This window comes from Etheostoma spectabile, chromosome 22, assembly GCF_008692095.1.
Source record: "Etheostoma spectabile isolate EspeVRDwgs_2016 chromosome 22, UIUC_Espe_1.0, whole genome shotgun sequence".
NCBI classification, from domain to species: Eukaryota; Metazoa; Chordata; class Actinopteri; order Perciformes; family Percidae; genus Etheostoma; species Etheostoma spectabile.
In genome coordinates, this window is record NC_045754.1 from 13,762,901 (window position 1) to 13,776,781 (window position 13,881).

The 13,881-nt window shown below is 39.9% G+C and overlaps 1 protein-coding gene across 1 annotated transcript in view; it reads left to right on the forward strand.

Moving 5' to 3' along the window:
• kcnb2b (potassium voltage-gated channel subfamily B member 2b) overlaps positions 1–13,400 on the forward strand; it is a 90,254-nt gene extending 76,854 nt beyond the window's left edge. The window contains exon 3 of the mRNA XM_032503647.1: positions 7,213–13,400. Within this exon, the coding sequence (XP_032359538.1) occupies positions 7,213–9,195 (1,983 nt within the window). The 3' untranslated portion in view covers positions 9,196–13,400. The remainder of the gene's footprint in view (positions 1–7,212) is intronic.
• Positions 13,401–13,881: the final 481 nt, after the last annotated feature.

A 13,881-nucleotide genomic window follows, 5' to 3' on the forward strand; every position in this document is an offset into this window, starting at 1 on the left:
AAAAAAGAAGAGGCTTGGGACATATTTCAATTGCACACATATTTTGCCAGTATCAAGGGAATCAGTCAAATCAGTTTTGCAATTTTTTCGCTCCAGCGCTTAATGGACTAAGTTATCTTATTCATAGACAAATGGCTTTAGAATTGAGGTCAAAATTGTAATAACTGGCATTCCTCCAAACCTTTCTGAACCTTTGGGGGAGTTGTAGGACAAAACAGTGGATGACCACCAAATATCACATTCCCCCTCTGCTTTTCTATCTCTGTGAAGTCTTTGGAAACTAGCCATAAAAAAAGGCATTCAACCAGCTGAATCTTGACAGGGCGGGGGAGAAGATGTCTCTCCTCCTTTGTTGATTAATAATGAATCTCTATAAGGGTGCATGTATTCAAGTCATACACTCACTATCCATGTCTTCTTAATCTTGCTAAGTATGTGTGCAAGTTACCTTAAAATGCTATATTCGCTCAGTGTCATTATTAAAGAATAACTACCTCTTTTTTTTCACCTTTTCAACCATTGTTTTATTTTTTTTGTTTTTGTGTCTAAGTGACTGATGGGAACAACAATCTTTCTTTAATTGTTTTTTAAAGATTGGGATTTGGGCTTTTTCACCTTTAATGGACAGGACAGCTAGGTGAGAAAGGGGAGAGAAATGCAGTAAATCAGTTTGGACTCAAACCCTGAACCTCTGCGTTTGTTTAACCAGAAATAGCTCTGACGTTGCCAGTGCTAAACCCACCAGACTCCATTTAAAAAAGCAAAACTTTTAGCATTTATAGAGCCAACATATTTTCACATGTAAATTGTAAAATATGTGTTTATTTCAACCACAACTTAAGTTGTGATGGTTGGAAAAGTGGAAATACGACCAATAACAGCTTTTCATAGTTTTTTTTTTTTTTTACTGTCAACTTTGAATGAAGTGTATTTTACGATACTAAAATGACTGTTTATGTACATGGAGTCTGGTGGATTTAGTGAATGCAATTTTGCGGATGTTTTGATGTTTAAAAAAAGATCTTACTCTTTAACAGAAAGAAGATTCCTTAGAAATCCTTTCCATAATGTTGTCAGACACTTAGAATATTAATCTGTGCCTGTCAGTGGCAAATTAACATTTTTGTGAAGGTAAATAAAAGCTGAACAATTGCCGTATTAATTTACATTGTAGCTTGTTTTGCCTCTGCAGACTGCAGCGATCTTACTTAATACTGGACCAATGTCAAAGATTGTTGTTTCCATCAGTCACTTAGACACTAAAACATAGGAAAATAGAGTCCAGGTGAAAAAAAAACAGTATTTACCCTTTAATTGTTTTAGTATTTGTTCACATTTAGGAGTCAGACTTGTAATTTGGATCCTTTTGGAGCTATTGATCTGAATAATGACATTAAATTACCCACAGGTTCATGTGAACTTAGTATGATAATTCATTAAATTAACACATTTTGTTATTCTTTGTTTTATTGCATGCTCAAAGCTGTGTAGCCATGTGACACCAACACCCTCGTGCATTGTCACACTGGAAAAGAAGATGAAATAACACCCAAGTCCAAGGATCAATCAAAATTACCATAGCAATAATCGCCTGGATTGATTCTGCTACAAAAAATTATCATACCTGAGGAGTGGCTCAATTTTTCCAGCACAAATTGATGACACAAGGGGAAGGAGGGAGGGTCAGTGGGGACCTCAGAGGTGGATCATGGTCTGTAAGAGCTCTGGGTGAGAAGCTTAATAGGGCTCGCTGGGCCTGGCTCAGTGTCCATAATGTGATGTGTACGCAATCGATAGCCTCCCCCAAGCTGGCAGATAGGCCACTGGTGTGGTGCAGGTTATTTTCTTCCCCACGGCATCTTTTCTTCCTCAAACTAAGGAGTGATGGTGATGCAGAAGTGGGTGTGTAACCGTGCAACCACAGCGCTGTCACTGATGACAGGACATTTAGAGAGGAGTAAGTGGACCAATTGACTGCCTCCTGCAGGAACTAAAAGATGACCAGGAAAGGTTATTCTCACAATTTCAAGAGTAGTGGTTGAGATAACAGGTAGCTGAAGAGAGTCTCAAAGAAGAGGCTCAAGGGTGCTCTGAACTTTGTTTTCTCCTCCGGATGATCTTCATTCACCCTGCTCGGGTCTCCCAGGGAATCAAATCCTACCTTAAAGGAGCTGTGGAATTGAAATTGTGAGAATTGGTGTTGGTGGCTGAAGCGCATTTACTCCCTTGATGCACCAAAGATATTCTACTGAACTGCTGCCAACACTGTCACAGGCACTATTTTTTTAAGCTGACCCTTGAGGGATTGAGCCAGCCGAGTTTTGTTTTTGAGAACATTCGTCTAGTGATTTGTTTTTTCATGATGTGTTTTATAACATGCTCAGGAGTACAGACCAAAGTATCCAAGGAAATCCTTAGAGTATTGCGTTTTAAAATAAAAGTCATGTGACACTGAATAATTCTGTCTTTTTCTCCATCTGTCTTTCATCTCATGATATGTCTTAAAGTGAAACAGTTTTCAGCACAGTCGTGCTCAGCAGTGTTTGCAGTAGAATGGTGGAGGGATAGTAATAGAGCCTGAATAGCCATGGACAACAAAAGCATATCACACATCACTTTATCATCGGAAGACATTACCCTCCCATTAACCTTTAAGCCAATCATGTCTTATGACTGGCCTGACCATGACGTGACTGCACCCTGAGGTCAAAACCTTTACAGAAACAAGGAAAATAAACAGAGAAAGTGGTTACATACAGAAAAACACGTGGCATCTTCAACTTTGTTTAAGGCCGTGTTATTAATATAAATCAAGTATGAACTATGACAGCTTCCATTTGGTCGATAATTTTGCATTTTATGTTGCTTTTAATCTTCATATTGAGCAATTTCTAGTCACAGAATTACTTTCTCTTTCAGCTACTCAGGATAAAAGCAGTTGTTATACATTTCAGTAAAAGCACAGTGAAATGTTGATCTTTATCAGACAAAAGTATAGGTATGTATGCAGGTAGCTTGGTCAGCAGGTAACATTGATTAGTTTAGTAAAATGATCAGGTCACTAGTAATTTTTTTAATCCCAGTTATCTTACTCTTTAAACTCCTCTTAAAAAAAAATCTCCAGAGATTTGAAAGTGTCTGGTTTGCCCAAATAAATCTTTTTTTATTTCCAGTCTCTGTTAACTTTTCTCCACTGGGTCGCTTCCAGGTCAACTGGTGTGGCTGTGCTATTTTCCGTCTATTAATCCAGCACTCATGCCATTTGAAGCTATACTTAATGCAACCACACATGCAAATCAGGGGCAAGGAAGTCTGAGTCCAAGTAATTGATCTTTTTAACAACTCCCACTCAATTACAGTAGGTTAATGCAAGCCACCTTAGGATTGCTCATCCTCAAGCTCAAATGTCATTTTCTGCAAGGGGTGCATGGCTGTGTGGGAAGGTGACATTGCATGGGTGTGGGTCAGTGAAAACATTAATCATTTTCTCTCTTTGTCTTTGAGTGTGTTTGTGTCCATCCATTCCGCTGCTCTTAGTGCAGTTCAAAAGGACTCACTTGCTCCAAAGTGGTACAGTATATGATGAACTGCCTCCACTGAGGCATTTAATGAGAATTGAAATTGATTGAAAGGAATAGTTGACCTCTAATGAATGAGTGAACTTTAGCATGTATTTTCACAAATGAATAGATTTAGATTCTTTTTGTACCTGTATGTGAAAGATTAAGCTGTGTTAAACTGATCAAAATAACGATCTCTATGCTCTAATCTACTCCTCTACCTTTGGAGATGCCTTGGTGCCAAGGTGTTCAGCAACAGGAACACAAGCAAAAGTCCTCTGGTCGAGTGGTTTGGCCCAAGGGGGTAAGCCTCAAATGTGCTTGCCAAAATGTTCAGCGGTATGGAAGCACTGTACGTCCTTACTGTGACTCTACAGTCTTTCCGCTCCCTGCTAGGCCAGGCCCAGGTTGCCTCACTTAGCTGCTAATAGGTTAAACCTAATCAGCAGCAGCGTTCAATTAGTGACAACCCTTCCGGTGTTGTGGAGTGACACCCCGTTGTCTCTATTTGCTATCCGCCTCGACCTTTTTTACTCTATCTTTCTCGTCTAATAGAAGGACTTTCTTAGGTCTATTTCAGGCAGTGTCACTAGACTATGGCAACTTATTTCCAGTTTGTCTGTGCTAGCTAGAGGCTAATGGATAGACTATAGAAATGGCTGAAAAAATCAGCAAAATCCTTGAGCTCCATCCCTGCATGATGTTCACTGATATGTAATATTTGCTGAATTTGGGAAGTCTCAAAGGACGCATGGTGACTGTCTCTAGACGGCACTGTGTATGTTTATGTAAGATAATCAGTGTGCTCAACAACTTGATGCGATTTGTGATTAGTATTCAGGGTGCGTTGTTTTTCCTGTCTTGACTAAGGCTCTTCAATCTTTGTTCATTAGATTTTAATAGGTTTTATATTGCTCAGGTCATAGAGGACTTTACACAAAAGAATGCAGATTATTTTTCCATGCACTGGATTTCAGTTGATTGTTGAGGTTATGTTGCAGTAACATAGTGTGTAGGACGGAGACTCTTCACCTGTGTGGGTTGAGATTTTGGGCTGAGCAGAGTTGATCTTTGCAAAAAGGACACCAGGTAATCCCTGCAGCATTGTAAGGAGGTGCAGAGGCACAGATAAAACTTGGAGAGGTACCAGTGAAGTAAATGACAAGAGAAGCATACTTCTTACTAGGGCTGGGACAACGGGCTTTTGTCCCGATTCGTTTCTTTCACGATACATGGCTGCCGATTCGATTTGTTTTGCAATTTTCATTAAGTATTGAGTATTGCGATTTTTTGTTTGCCTTTTTTAAACCTACATTGTGTAATTTTTTGAGTTGATTCTTAGCAAAAAAAACTTTGTTCTTTCACAAATATGCACTCATTCATGTGTAATTACTTCCACTACCTAATCAAAGTATTCTCGTATGTGTAGAATCTGCCATTTAGAATCATTCAGAATACATACGGGCAAGTCGCTCAAATGACAGCCGTCATGTTGCGCTTCCATCTTTAAAATACATTAGCCAAAGAGGGACATACCTCCGTCTTTCGCCCTTTTACACTCAGTGGCACCCTGCACCGTGATGAATGCCAGGGGGAGATTACTTGCTAGGGAAACGAAAAAGAAAATTAAAACAACGACGTGACAGGCAAAGCAACAAGACCAAAGTTAATATTGGAGTGGCTAGAACAGCTGTGTGTAAACGATGGAGATTCTAAGAGCTAACAGGTAAAAGGCGATCAGAATGGGAGGGGCTAGAAAGTAATATTCAGTTGGTTGTCATATACAATTTTACCGCTAGATGGGAGAACTTGTTACAGAATGTAGCTTTTACAAAATCAAAAAGTTGACTAATACACTTCTAGAGACAATATATCATGAGACATTTCTAAAAACTAATAGTTTTCTAAAAAGAATGCTCATGTCTGTCAGTCTGACATTTTTTTTGATTGTAAAGAAGTACATAATACATGTATACGTATTTTTGGCATCTTCTGCTTTCAGTCAGAAAATGGATATAGTCTGTACCGTACAAACAAAATATTTAGGTGAATCATTGTTTAAAAAATATACAGTATACTGTATATATACAATTCGAGTGAAAAGAATTGATTTTAAATATTGTTGCAAAAAAATCCCAATACGTACAATTTTCTTTTTCCCCCACTCCTACTTCAGACAAGGCACACATACTCATCACATAACATGATGTCACTGTCAAACATTCACCATATATTTCACACTAATTTTTATAAATACCTAATCTCAATCAGAATATCTAAGGTCAGATTTAATCTATTAAGGTCGAGGTAAAGAGCTGCAGTTGAAATGCAATGAACACAGAGGAAAAGGTGGAGAAGATGAGGTTAATCTGCACCCATCTCCTGACTACTAGTCACTTATCAGGCTAGGGAACCCAGCTCTCCTGCTGACTCTCCTGCTAGCGTGGCCAGTCAAGGTTTTTAATTGTAAACATCCGAGTTAAACAGAGGAAATGGTGAAGATGGCTATCAGCTACAATCTATGGCTACACTCCCAACCATGTGGTCAAGCACCACTTCTGCTTTAGACGCGCCACAGAGGCAAGCGTGGAGGAATTAAAAACAGATTGCAACTTCTTTGTTTGGCATCCTGCTGCATAGTGTGCAGGCATCGGACAGTGAGCTGGGTGGCCTCTGGGCTTTCATGCCTGCGTCGGTTTCCAGTGAGATGTCGGGTGAGCTGGGGTTTCCTTTCGCTCAGACTTGGCTGGATCTGGATTGCCGGTTCAATTCAAACAGTTTACTCTTTGTCTGTGTGCTGTTCTGACAGCCACATTGTGCTTTATTATGAATCACGCACAAGTTGAAGGAGCTGATGGGATAACATTTCACTGGAATTGTACCTTGCACAATTTAATGTGACAAATAAAATGGATTGATCGATTGAAATGCAGCCTCATGCTGCGTTGACTTCATTGGGATCATGCAGAGTGTTCTTACCCTTCAGTTTACAAAGCAGAAGCACAGGAAACTATATCAAAGCATTGCAAATATCACGAGAACAAAGTTTTCAAAAACTTGTTTGCTGTTACTTTTCTTTTGTTACTGAAAGCAATACATCATATTCTGAGACAAATAGAGGAATTTGGGTAATTCTTTGCAAATAGGTGGAGCCACAATCCTTCATCCTTTTTATCTGTTTTATCTGTTCACACACACACACACATACACACACACACACACACACACACACAAACAAACACACTCCTCTACTTCCAAAATAGATTTCTGGCCTAGTTATTTCCCGTTATGTAAATGTTCTCATTTAATAATCTATCCCGCAATGCTGCATTCATTCAAAGATTTAATTACTCTTTTGGTACCTTTTTTTCATATTTTTTCATGCTGTCTTCCTTTACCCATACAAACATCATTATGACATGCATTCACATCATTTATAGTCAACGCCTTTAAATGCATCTTTTTCTGTCAATTCAAACCAGACACTTATAATTATTCCTTGTATCCCATATCTGCCACAAACTACTGAGCCATACCATGCTGATTAAGGGAGACAACACAATACATAAATTGTTGTATTTGTATTTTTTGGTGTATAATAGTTTCTTGGGATCCGGATAATATTTTATTCCTTTCTGTGCTCTCTTTTCAGATTCTAGCCATCATCTCGATCCTGTTCATTATCCTCTCCACCATCGCTCTGTCTCTCAACACCTTACCAGAGCTCCAGGTCATAGACGAGTTCGGCCAGGCCAATGACAACCCCCAGCTGGCCCACGTGGAGGCCGTGTGTATCGCCTGGTTCACCATGGAGTACCTCCTTCGCTTCCTCTCCTCTCCTAATAAGTGGAAGTTCTTCAAAGGCCCACTGAATGTCATTGACTTGTTGGCCATCTTGCCCTACTATGTCACCATTTTCTTAACTGAGTCCAACAAGAGCGTGTTGCAGTTCCAAAACGTGCGCCGTGTGGTGCAGATATTCAGGATCATGAGAATATTGAGGATCCTAAAGTTGGCCAGGCACTCCACAGGGCTCCAGTCTCTAGGGTTTACTTTGAGAAGGAGCTACAATGAACTGGGGCTGCTTATTTTATTTCTTGCCATGGGCATCATGATATTTTCCAGCTTGGTCTTCTTTGCTGAGAAAGATGAAGATGCCACCAAATTCACCAGTATCCCTGCCTCATTCTGGTGGGCAACCATTACTATGACAACAGTGGGCTATGGTGACATTTACCCACAGACTTTACTTGGAAAAATTGTGGGTGGGCTCTGCTGCATTGCAGGAGTGCTTGTAATTGCCCTGCCCATCCCCATTATTGTAAACAACTTCTCTGAGTTCTACAAGGAGCAGAAGAGGCAGGAGAAGGCCATCAAGAGGAGGGAGGCACTGGAGAGAGCCAAAAGGAATGGCAGCATTGTGTCAATGAACCTAAAAGATGCCTTTGCCCGAAGTATGGAACTGATGGATGTGGTGGTGGAGAAAGGTGAGGACAAAACCTCCCTGGACAACCATTTGTCGCAAAGCCGCTGGGGTAGCTCAACCAGGCACGCATCCTCCGAGACTGATCTGAAATCTTTAGATGAAAGAAACCCTGAGCCACAAAGCTCCCCTAATCGTATAACCATCAACACGACTGGAAATCCCCAGCGGACAAACAGGACCCCACAGCACCTTAATGTGCAGAAACTGGAGGAGATGTACAACAAGATGACCAAGTCACAGTCTTTCACTAACCTCAACACTACAAGCTCCATGAGCACTCTGAGCACAACCATGGCCGCCCCCCTCTCACCAAGGAAATCTCAAAGCCCTGAAGTTACATCAAAAGAGGAAGTAGAGCTGGAGATGAAGGATGTCCAACCCTCCTCACCAGATATCTTTGCGGGCTGTTCAGCAGAATTTCGAGAACAAGACTCCAACTCAGATGAGGAAGATGCTGGGCCCTGTCAAATCAGACACCCCAAGGCACCACCCTCTTTGGATCTCAGCCAAGTGAGGGCCATTGATGACCACAGCTCTCCTGAAGTTGTACTCAAAGATGGCTTCTATGAATCCGTCAATCCAGGTGATACAGAGCTCCACATAGAGGAAGAGGAGAGCTTTAACAGTGCTGTGGACAATATCCAGAGCTCTCCAAGAGGGAATAATCCTCTTAAAATTAAGGAATTAAAGGTCAACTTCACCAAGACCTCTGCTGAAGGCCCGCTCACACCACCAAGCACTACCTCTCCTGGAGACATCAGCTCCAGCATCCTGGAAGACGATTCCCCAGAGGGAGAGATGTCACCGCTCATACTCAGTACAGAGGATCTGGTCCCAGTCACAGAGGAGGAGTCCTGCCCGTTGTCCCCTAAAAGGCTGGTGGTAGACACCCCACCCGGCGATGAAGATCAATCCAGAGAGAGCCATGAGGAGAAACATCTGATGGAAGTGGCGGGTGCTGCAGTTGCACCCTTGTCACCTAAGACAGCAGCACAAAATTGCACCCAAGGTGTGGTTGGGGCAGGTGAGGAAGTCAAAGCTGACAGCAACCAAAGTGGACACAAAGTAGAGAACCACATGTTTACATCCGATATCCACCTGATACCCGGGGACGGCAGCCTCTCTCCGACCTGTGAAACCAGCATGTGACTGTAAGAGAAGCTCCAACAACCCACTGCAACCTCAGCCTGGTGTGTGTGTGTGAGAGCAGGAAAGAAAAGACAAGGGTGCAGATGTAGTGAACGATATTTTTGCATGGCATGACAAGTCCCTTTTACTTGTGTCGTTGTGTATTGCTGAAAAGAAACTGCAGTGCTCCGTGCAGATTTGAGAATGACTTTGGGGAAAACAGTCGACTCAGAGAGGAGGCTGTTGAAGAACAGAGGGAATTCATCCACTTATGTAGACATTTTGGTCCTCCCAATGTACATAATGACAGTCTCCTTTTTCTAGCAAAAAGAAGGAAATGCACAGAGGGACTTATCTGTAAAAAGCATGCATTTAAAAAAGACAGAAATTTTACGGTGCTTAGTTTGCTGAAAGCGCTCCACTGTAAATACTAGGACATCTAAGGCAATGACAATGCACAGGATGGCAACGGAAAACTGTCACTGAAGGTACAATGTTTGTAATGTGAAAAGGGAGGGTTGGGGTGGGGAGGTCGAATGAGAGCCCTCAGACTAGGTGATGCATCGTAGCGATCTATTAAAAAAATCAACAACATATCATTACCTTTTGTGGAAATGCAAAGTGTTCCCATGATGACCCTGTTATGTTTTTTCGTGTGAATAATGGTGTATGAAACTGTAACGTTGACATTATTGCTTTTGGTTTTCATAACCACTGTTGAACTTTCAGTCTTTGAATTAAAGGGCCGTGGGCAAGAAGGACAAAACACCTTGAATCCTCTGCCACGCATACACCTGTAGTTGCCAAATAAATGTAACCAGTAACAACAGAATATCAGATACTACCACTACTGCTAATATTTATTAAGTGGTTTCAGAAGTAACAACAAGGTTTAAGGTTATCTTTTATTCCTTGTCCATGCCTTTTGATTCCATTCACATCCCAAAAATAAATCTTATTTACTCTCCGACATCAGATATATACATCTAAAAGTAGTTTTAAGAATAAAATATGAAATATGTAGGTCTAGATTGGTTGTAGAATAATCTACGGTAGGTAAGTGAGATTCCATTAAACAGAGTTAAGACTATTTATTTATTCAGCACAGTAGATCTGGTCATTAATACACATGTATGCTTTACACTTATTATCTATTTTGGAAATTCAAAAGGGATAAACTACCAAAAAAATGACAATATTCCTTCTAATATCAATGGACCAAAATCAAGCACACTGACAAGCTTTCATCTATCTCAGCTGCATAGTAACATATATGGTAATAACATGTATTACGACAGTAGTTATGTTTTTGTTTTGTTTTTTTCCTTATGGTTTGTTTACCTGCGTTGTGTTCATTCACCTATCCTCAGTGCCCTGATTTTGTTATTGACATTTGTTCCATACTACTGCAAGTTTATCCCGTCCTGCTGATAAGTTTAAGGCATTTTTTTGTATATATGTAGAAGTGAAATGTATTTATTGTGTTTCATGTGAACAAAACTATTTTCAGTCAAACTTAAACCCAAAGGAGTTTTTTTTTTTTCCGTCTTTCTCGCTTTTGTTTTACACTGACTGAAGGTATCTGTTGTATGTTGCCTTTGATTCCAATTTCATTGCTGGAATATTTGTTCATTGTTTCAGCATGACACTTGGCTGAGTGTACTAGTAGTGTGTTTGTGAAAGCCACACAAACCAGAATGGTACTAACAGGAAGTACGTGGGTGAATTTTTTGTTGTTTATTTTATTGTTTTTTTTCTTATTATTATTGTTATCATATTTTTTTGTTCTCACAGAGAGGTGTGGAATGTGCAATACCGCATACTGCAATCTATGCAGGCCAAGAATTGTGGCACTTTATTTTCTGTCTATGGGATTTGTAAGTGTACAGGCAGAAATTACTTGTATTTTTCAAATGTTATATCTTTAATATGAGGCAAACAGTATTACAACTACCACAATCTCAACAATGCAAATGAGAATTTGACTTTTACTTTTTCGTATTATATGGCTGGCGTATGCTGTCTGGCACCTTAATGCCATATATCAATGGACCTCAAATTTGATTATCTGTGGAAATAGGGATCCAAATTGACCGTTTTGGGCCTTTTATATTCTGTTAGATTTACATAAAAATCTAACAAATATCTGTAGAAAGTAATAAGGATAATCTAATTTCAATGGCCACACACAAAGGATTTTATGTTTTTTGTGAATTAACGTTGATAATGATTCTATTTTTTCTAAACCAAAATGGAGCACGACCACAATTTCCTGCCATATGGTGGTTGAAATGATGCGTGCCTTTTCATAACACTTCTGTTTATGAGAAGGTAGCAAGTCATTTTGCTTTGTTCATATAGCACTGTACAGAAAATTCTAATTTTATAGGAGAAATCAGGTCTTTATGTAATAGATACAAGTAATGTTATTGAGTTCTCAGGTTTTCTATAACTCTCTGATGTTCCAATTGGATAGATTCTCTGTTTTTTTTTCTTCCTTAACAGCTAATGTCAACTAGTTACTTCTGTACTTTTTGAAAGGTGATGTTGTCAAAATCCACATTGATGTCTTGGCTCCTGGCGTAAGGAGCGGCAATATTTCCCCCTCCTCTTGGGTAATCTGTGTGCCACCATTCAGTATCCACCCCCATGAACAAAGGGAGAGAAGATTAACTGTTAGAGTTTAAAGAGTCCCTGTTATACTAATTTTCAACATCATATTTGTAGTCTCTACTAGAATGGGTTAGCATGCCTTGATGTTCAAAAAACATTTCATGTGTCTCATACTGCCCATTGCTGCAGTGCCTCCACCTGAAACGCTCTGTCTGAGCTCCTGGCCCGCTTTATGCTCTGAATAGTCAGCTGGCCCACTCTGTTCTAATTGGTCAACCAAATTCAAAAAATTCACTGGGCGGGCTGTGCTTGCTCAGGCAGCACCCATAGGCAGCACATGGGAAAAAAGTGCTGTCTGTGAGAGAGAAAGCTCCATTTGGAGTGAAATGTGTTTTTTGTACTTTTGTACATCTGGTACATACACAAAAACTATATAACACACTGAAAGATGGGGAAGAGCATGATAGGGGCTCTTTAAGAGAAAAAGACAGGAGAGTGTCTAACTGACCACAGACTGGCAGGAGAGAGATCCCTGCTGTCACTGAACTGATACATCTGATTATTTCCCATGCTGACACCACTGAGTGCTCTAATCCCTACAGCTTCAGAGGCTATAACCCCATGTCATGCCTCAGGCACAGTGACCAGTGGGTAAAATAAAGGCCAGGATATGGAAAGGCTATGAGAGTTAAGAGGAGAGATTAAATGGATTCCTCCTAAATGGTTCCATTGCATCAGATGATCAGTTGTGGTCCATATTTTCTTTTGTCTGTGTACATATTATATGCCCAGACCAACATAATTTAACTCAGTAATCAGATTTGCATGAGAGCTCATGGAAATAACGTTGAAAAAAGTTATCACTCATCGGAAACACAGATTCTTTGGCATTATCCAGAGTAAAAATGCGGGGTCAGCGGTGGTTGTTGTTTTCATATTTTCTTTATGATAGAAGGTTTGATAATAACTTTCTCATTAAAGCTATTTCTTTTTTCTGTACCTCTACGTTCAATGTAACGTTTTTTTCTTTCTCCCTTGCTTGTAGCAAGCATGTCTCCGTGTTAGCCTTGGGTAATCCTTCATTTTGACAGGTAGGGTAGAGAAACAAGGGATTGATCAGCTATATTCCCTTGGGATGTTTGTGTGGATACTGAAATTAATTCTGTGAGCTGACAGTGAAAGGACTGTGCTCTGTCTTACTAGCTCATAGTGGCTTTATCATCTGTGATACCATACAGAGTGGGAAGCTTGTGTCTTTATTTTCTCTGAGAGAATGGGTATTGTCCGTGTCACTCATGCGTGCTTTCCGAACCTTGCTCCCTAAAATGCATAAAGCTACATTGTTTCTTCTTGTGCGTCTATGTATTCTGCCTCTTACAGTTTTTGATTTTGTTTGTTTCTGTTCAGCTTTTAGGAGAACATTATCATTGTTATCTGAGCAACAGACTGTTTTTGTTCAAAGTAACATCTTTGTATGCATGTAGTAGTCCGAACAGTTATGTGACCACAGAACACTTTCTTATGGTACGTGTATGTCAACATTTCTGTAGAGCATTTTCCCCATTACGTCTATTAGCATATGCAGAATAACAAATAAATGTGTATATAACTCATGTGTTTGTGTGTCTGGTGTTCTCTACTCTATAAATGAGCTGTTGTTTATAGATCACATCTGCATTTGAAGGATGCTTTTTCTTTGCTTAATATGGATCCTTGCATACAGTGGGGCTTCAAAGTTTGGACACCCCAGGTAAAAAATTGTATTAATGTGCATAAATAAGCCAAGTAAAAATAAGAAAAGATAGAAAAATCTCCAAAAGACATCACGTATAATATGTCACAAAAAGTTAGATTTATTTCCATCATTTACACTTTCAAAATAACAGAAAACAAAAATAGCGTCTTCAAAAGTTTGGGCACCCTGCAGAGTTTATAGCATGCCCCCTTTGGAAAGCTGAGTTTTTTTGAGCTGAGATTGTTTTAAATCATCATCTGGAAAGACCAGATGATGGGTTTAAATGCCCAGACTCATCTGACCTTGCCCCATCAACTTCTAAACAGTTGTCTAGAAAACTGAAAGTGAAAATAGTTGAC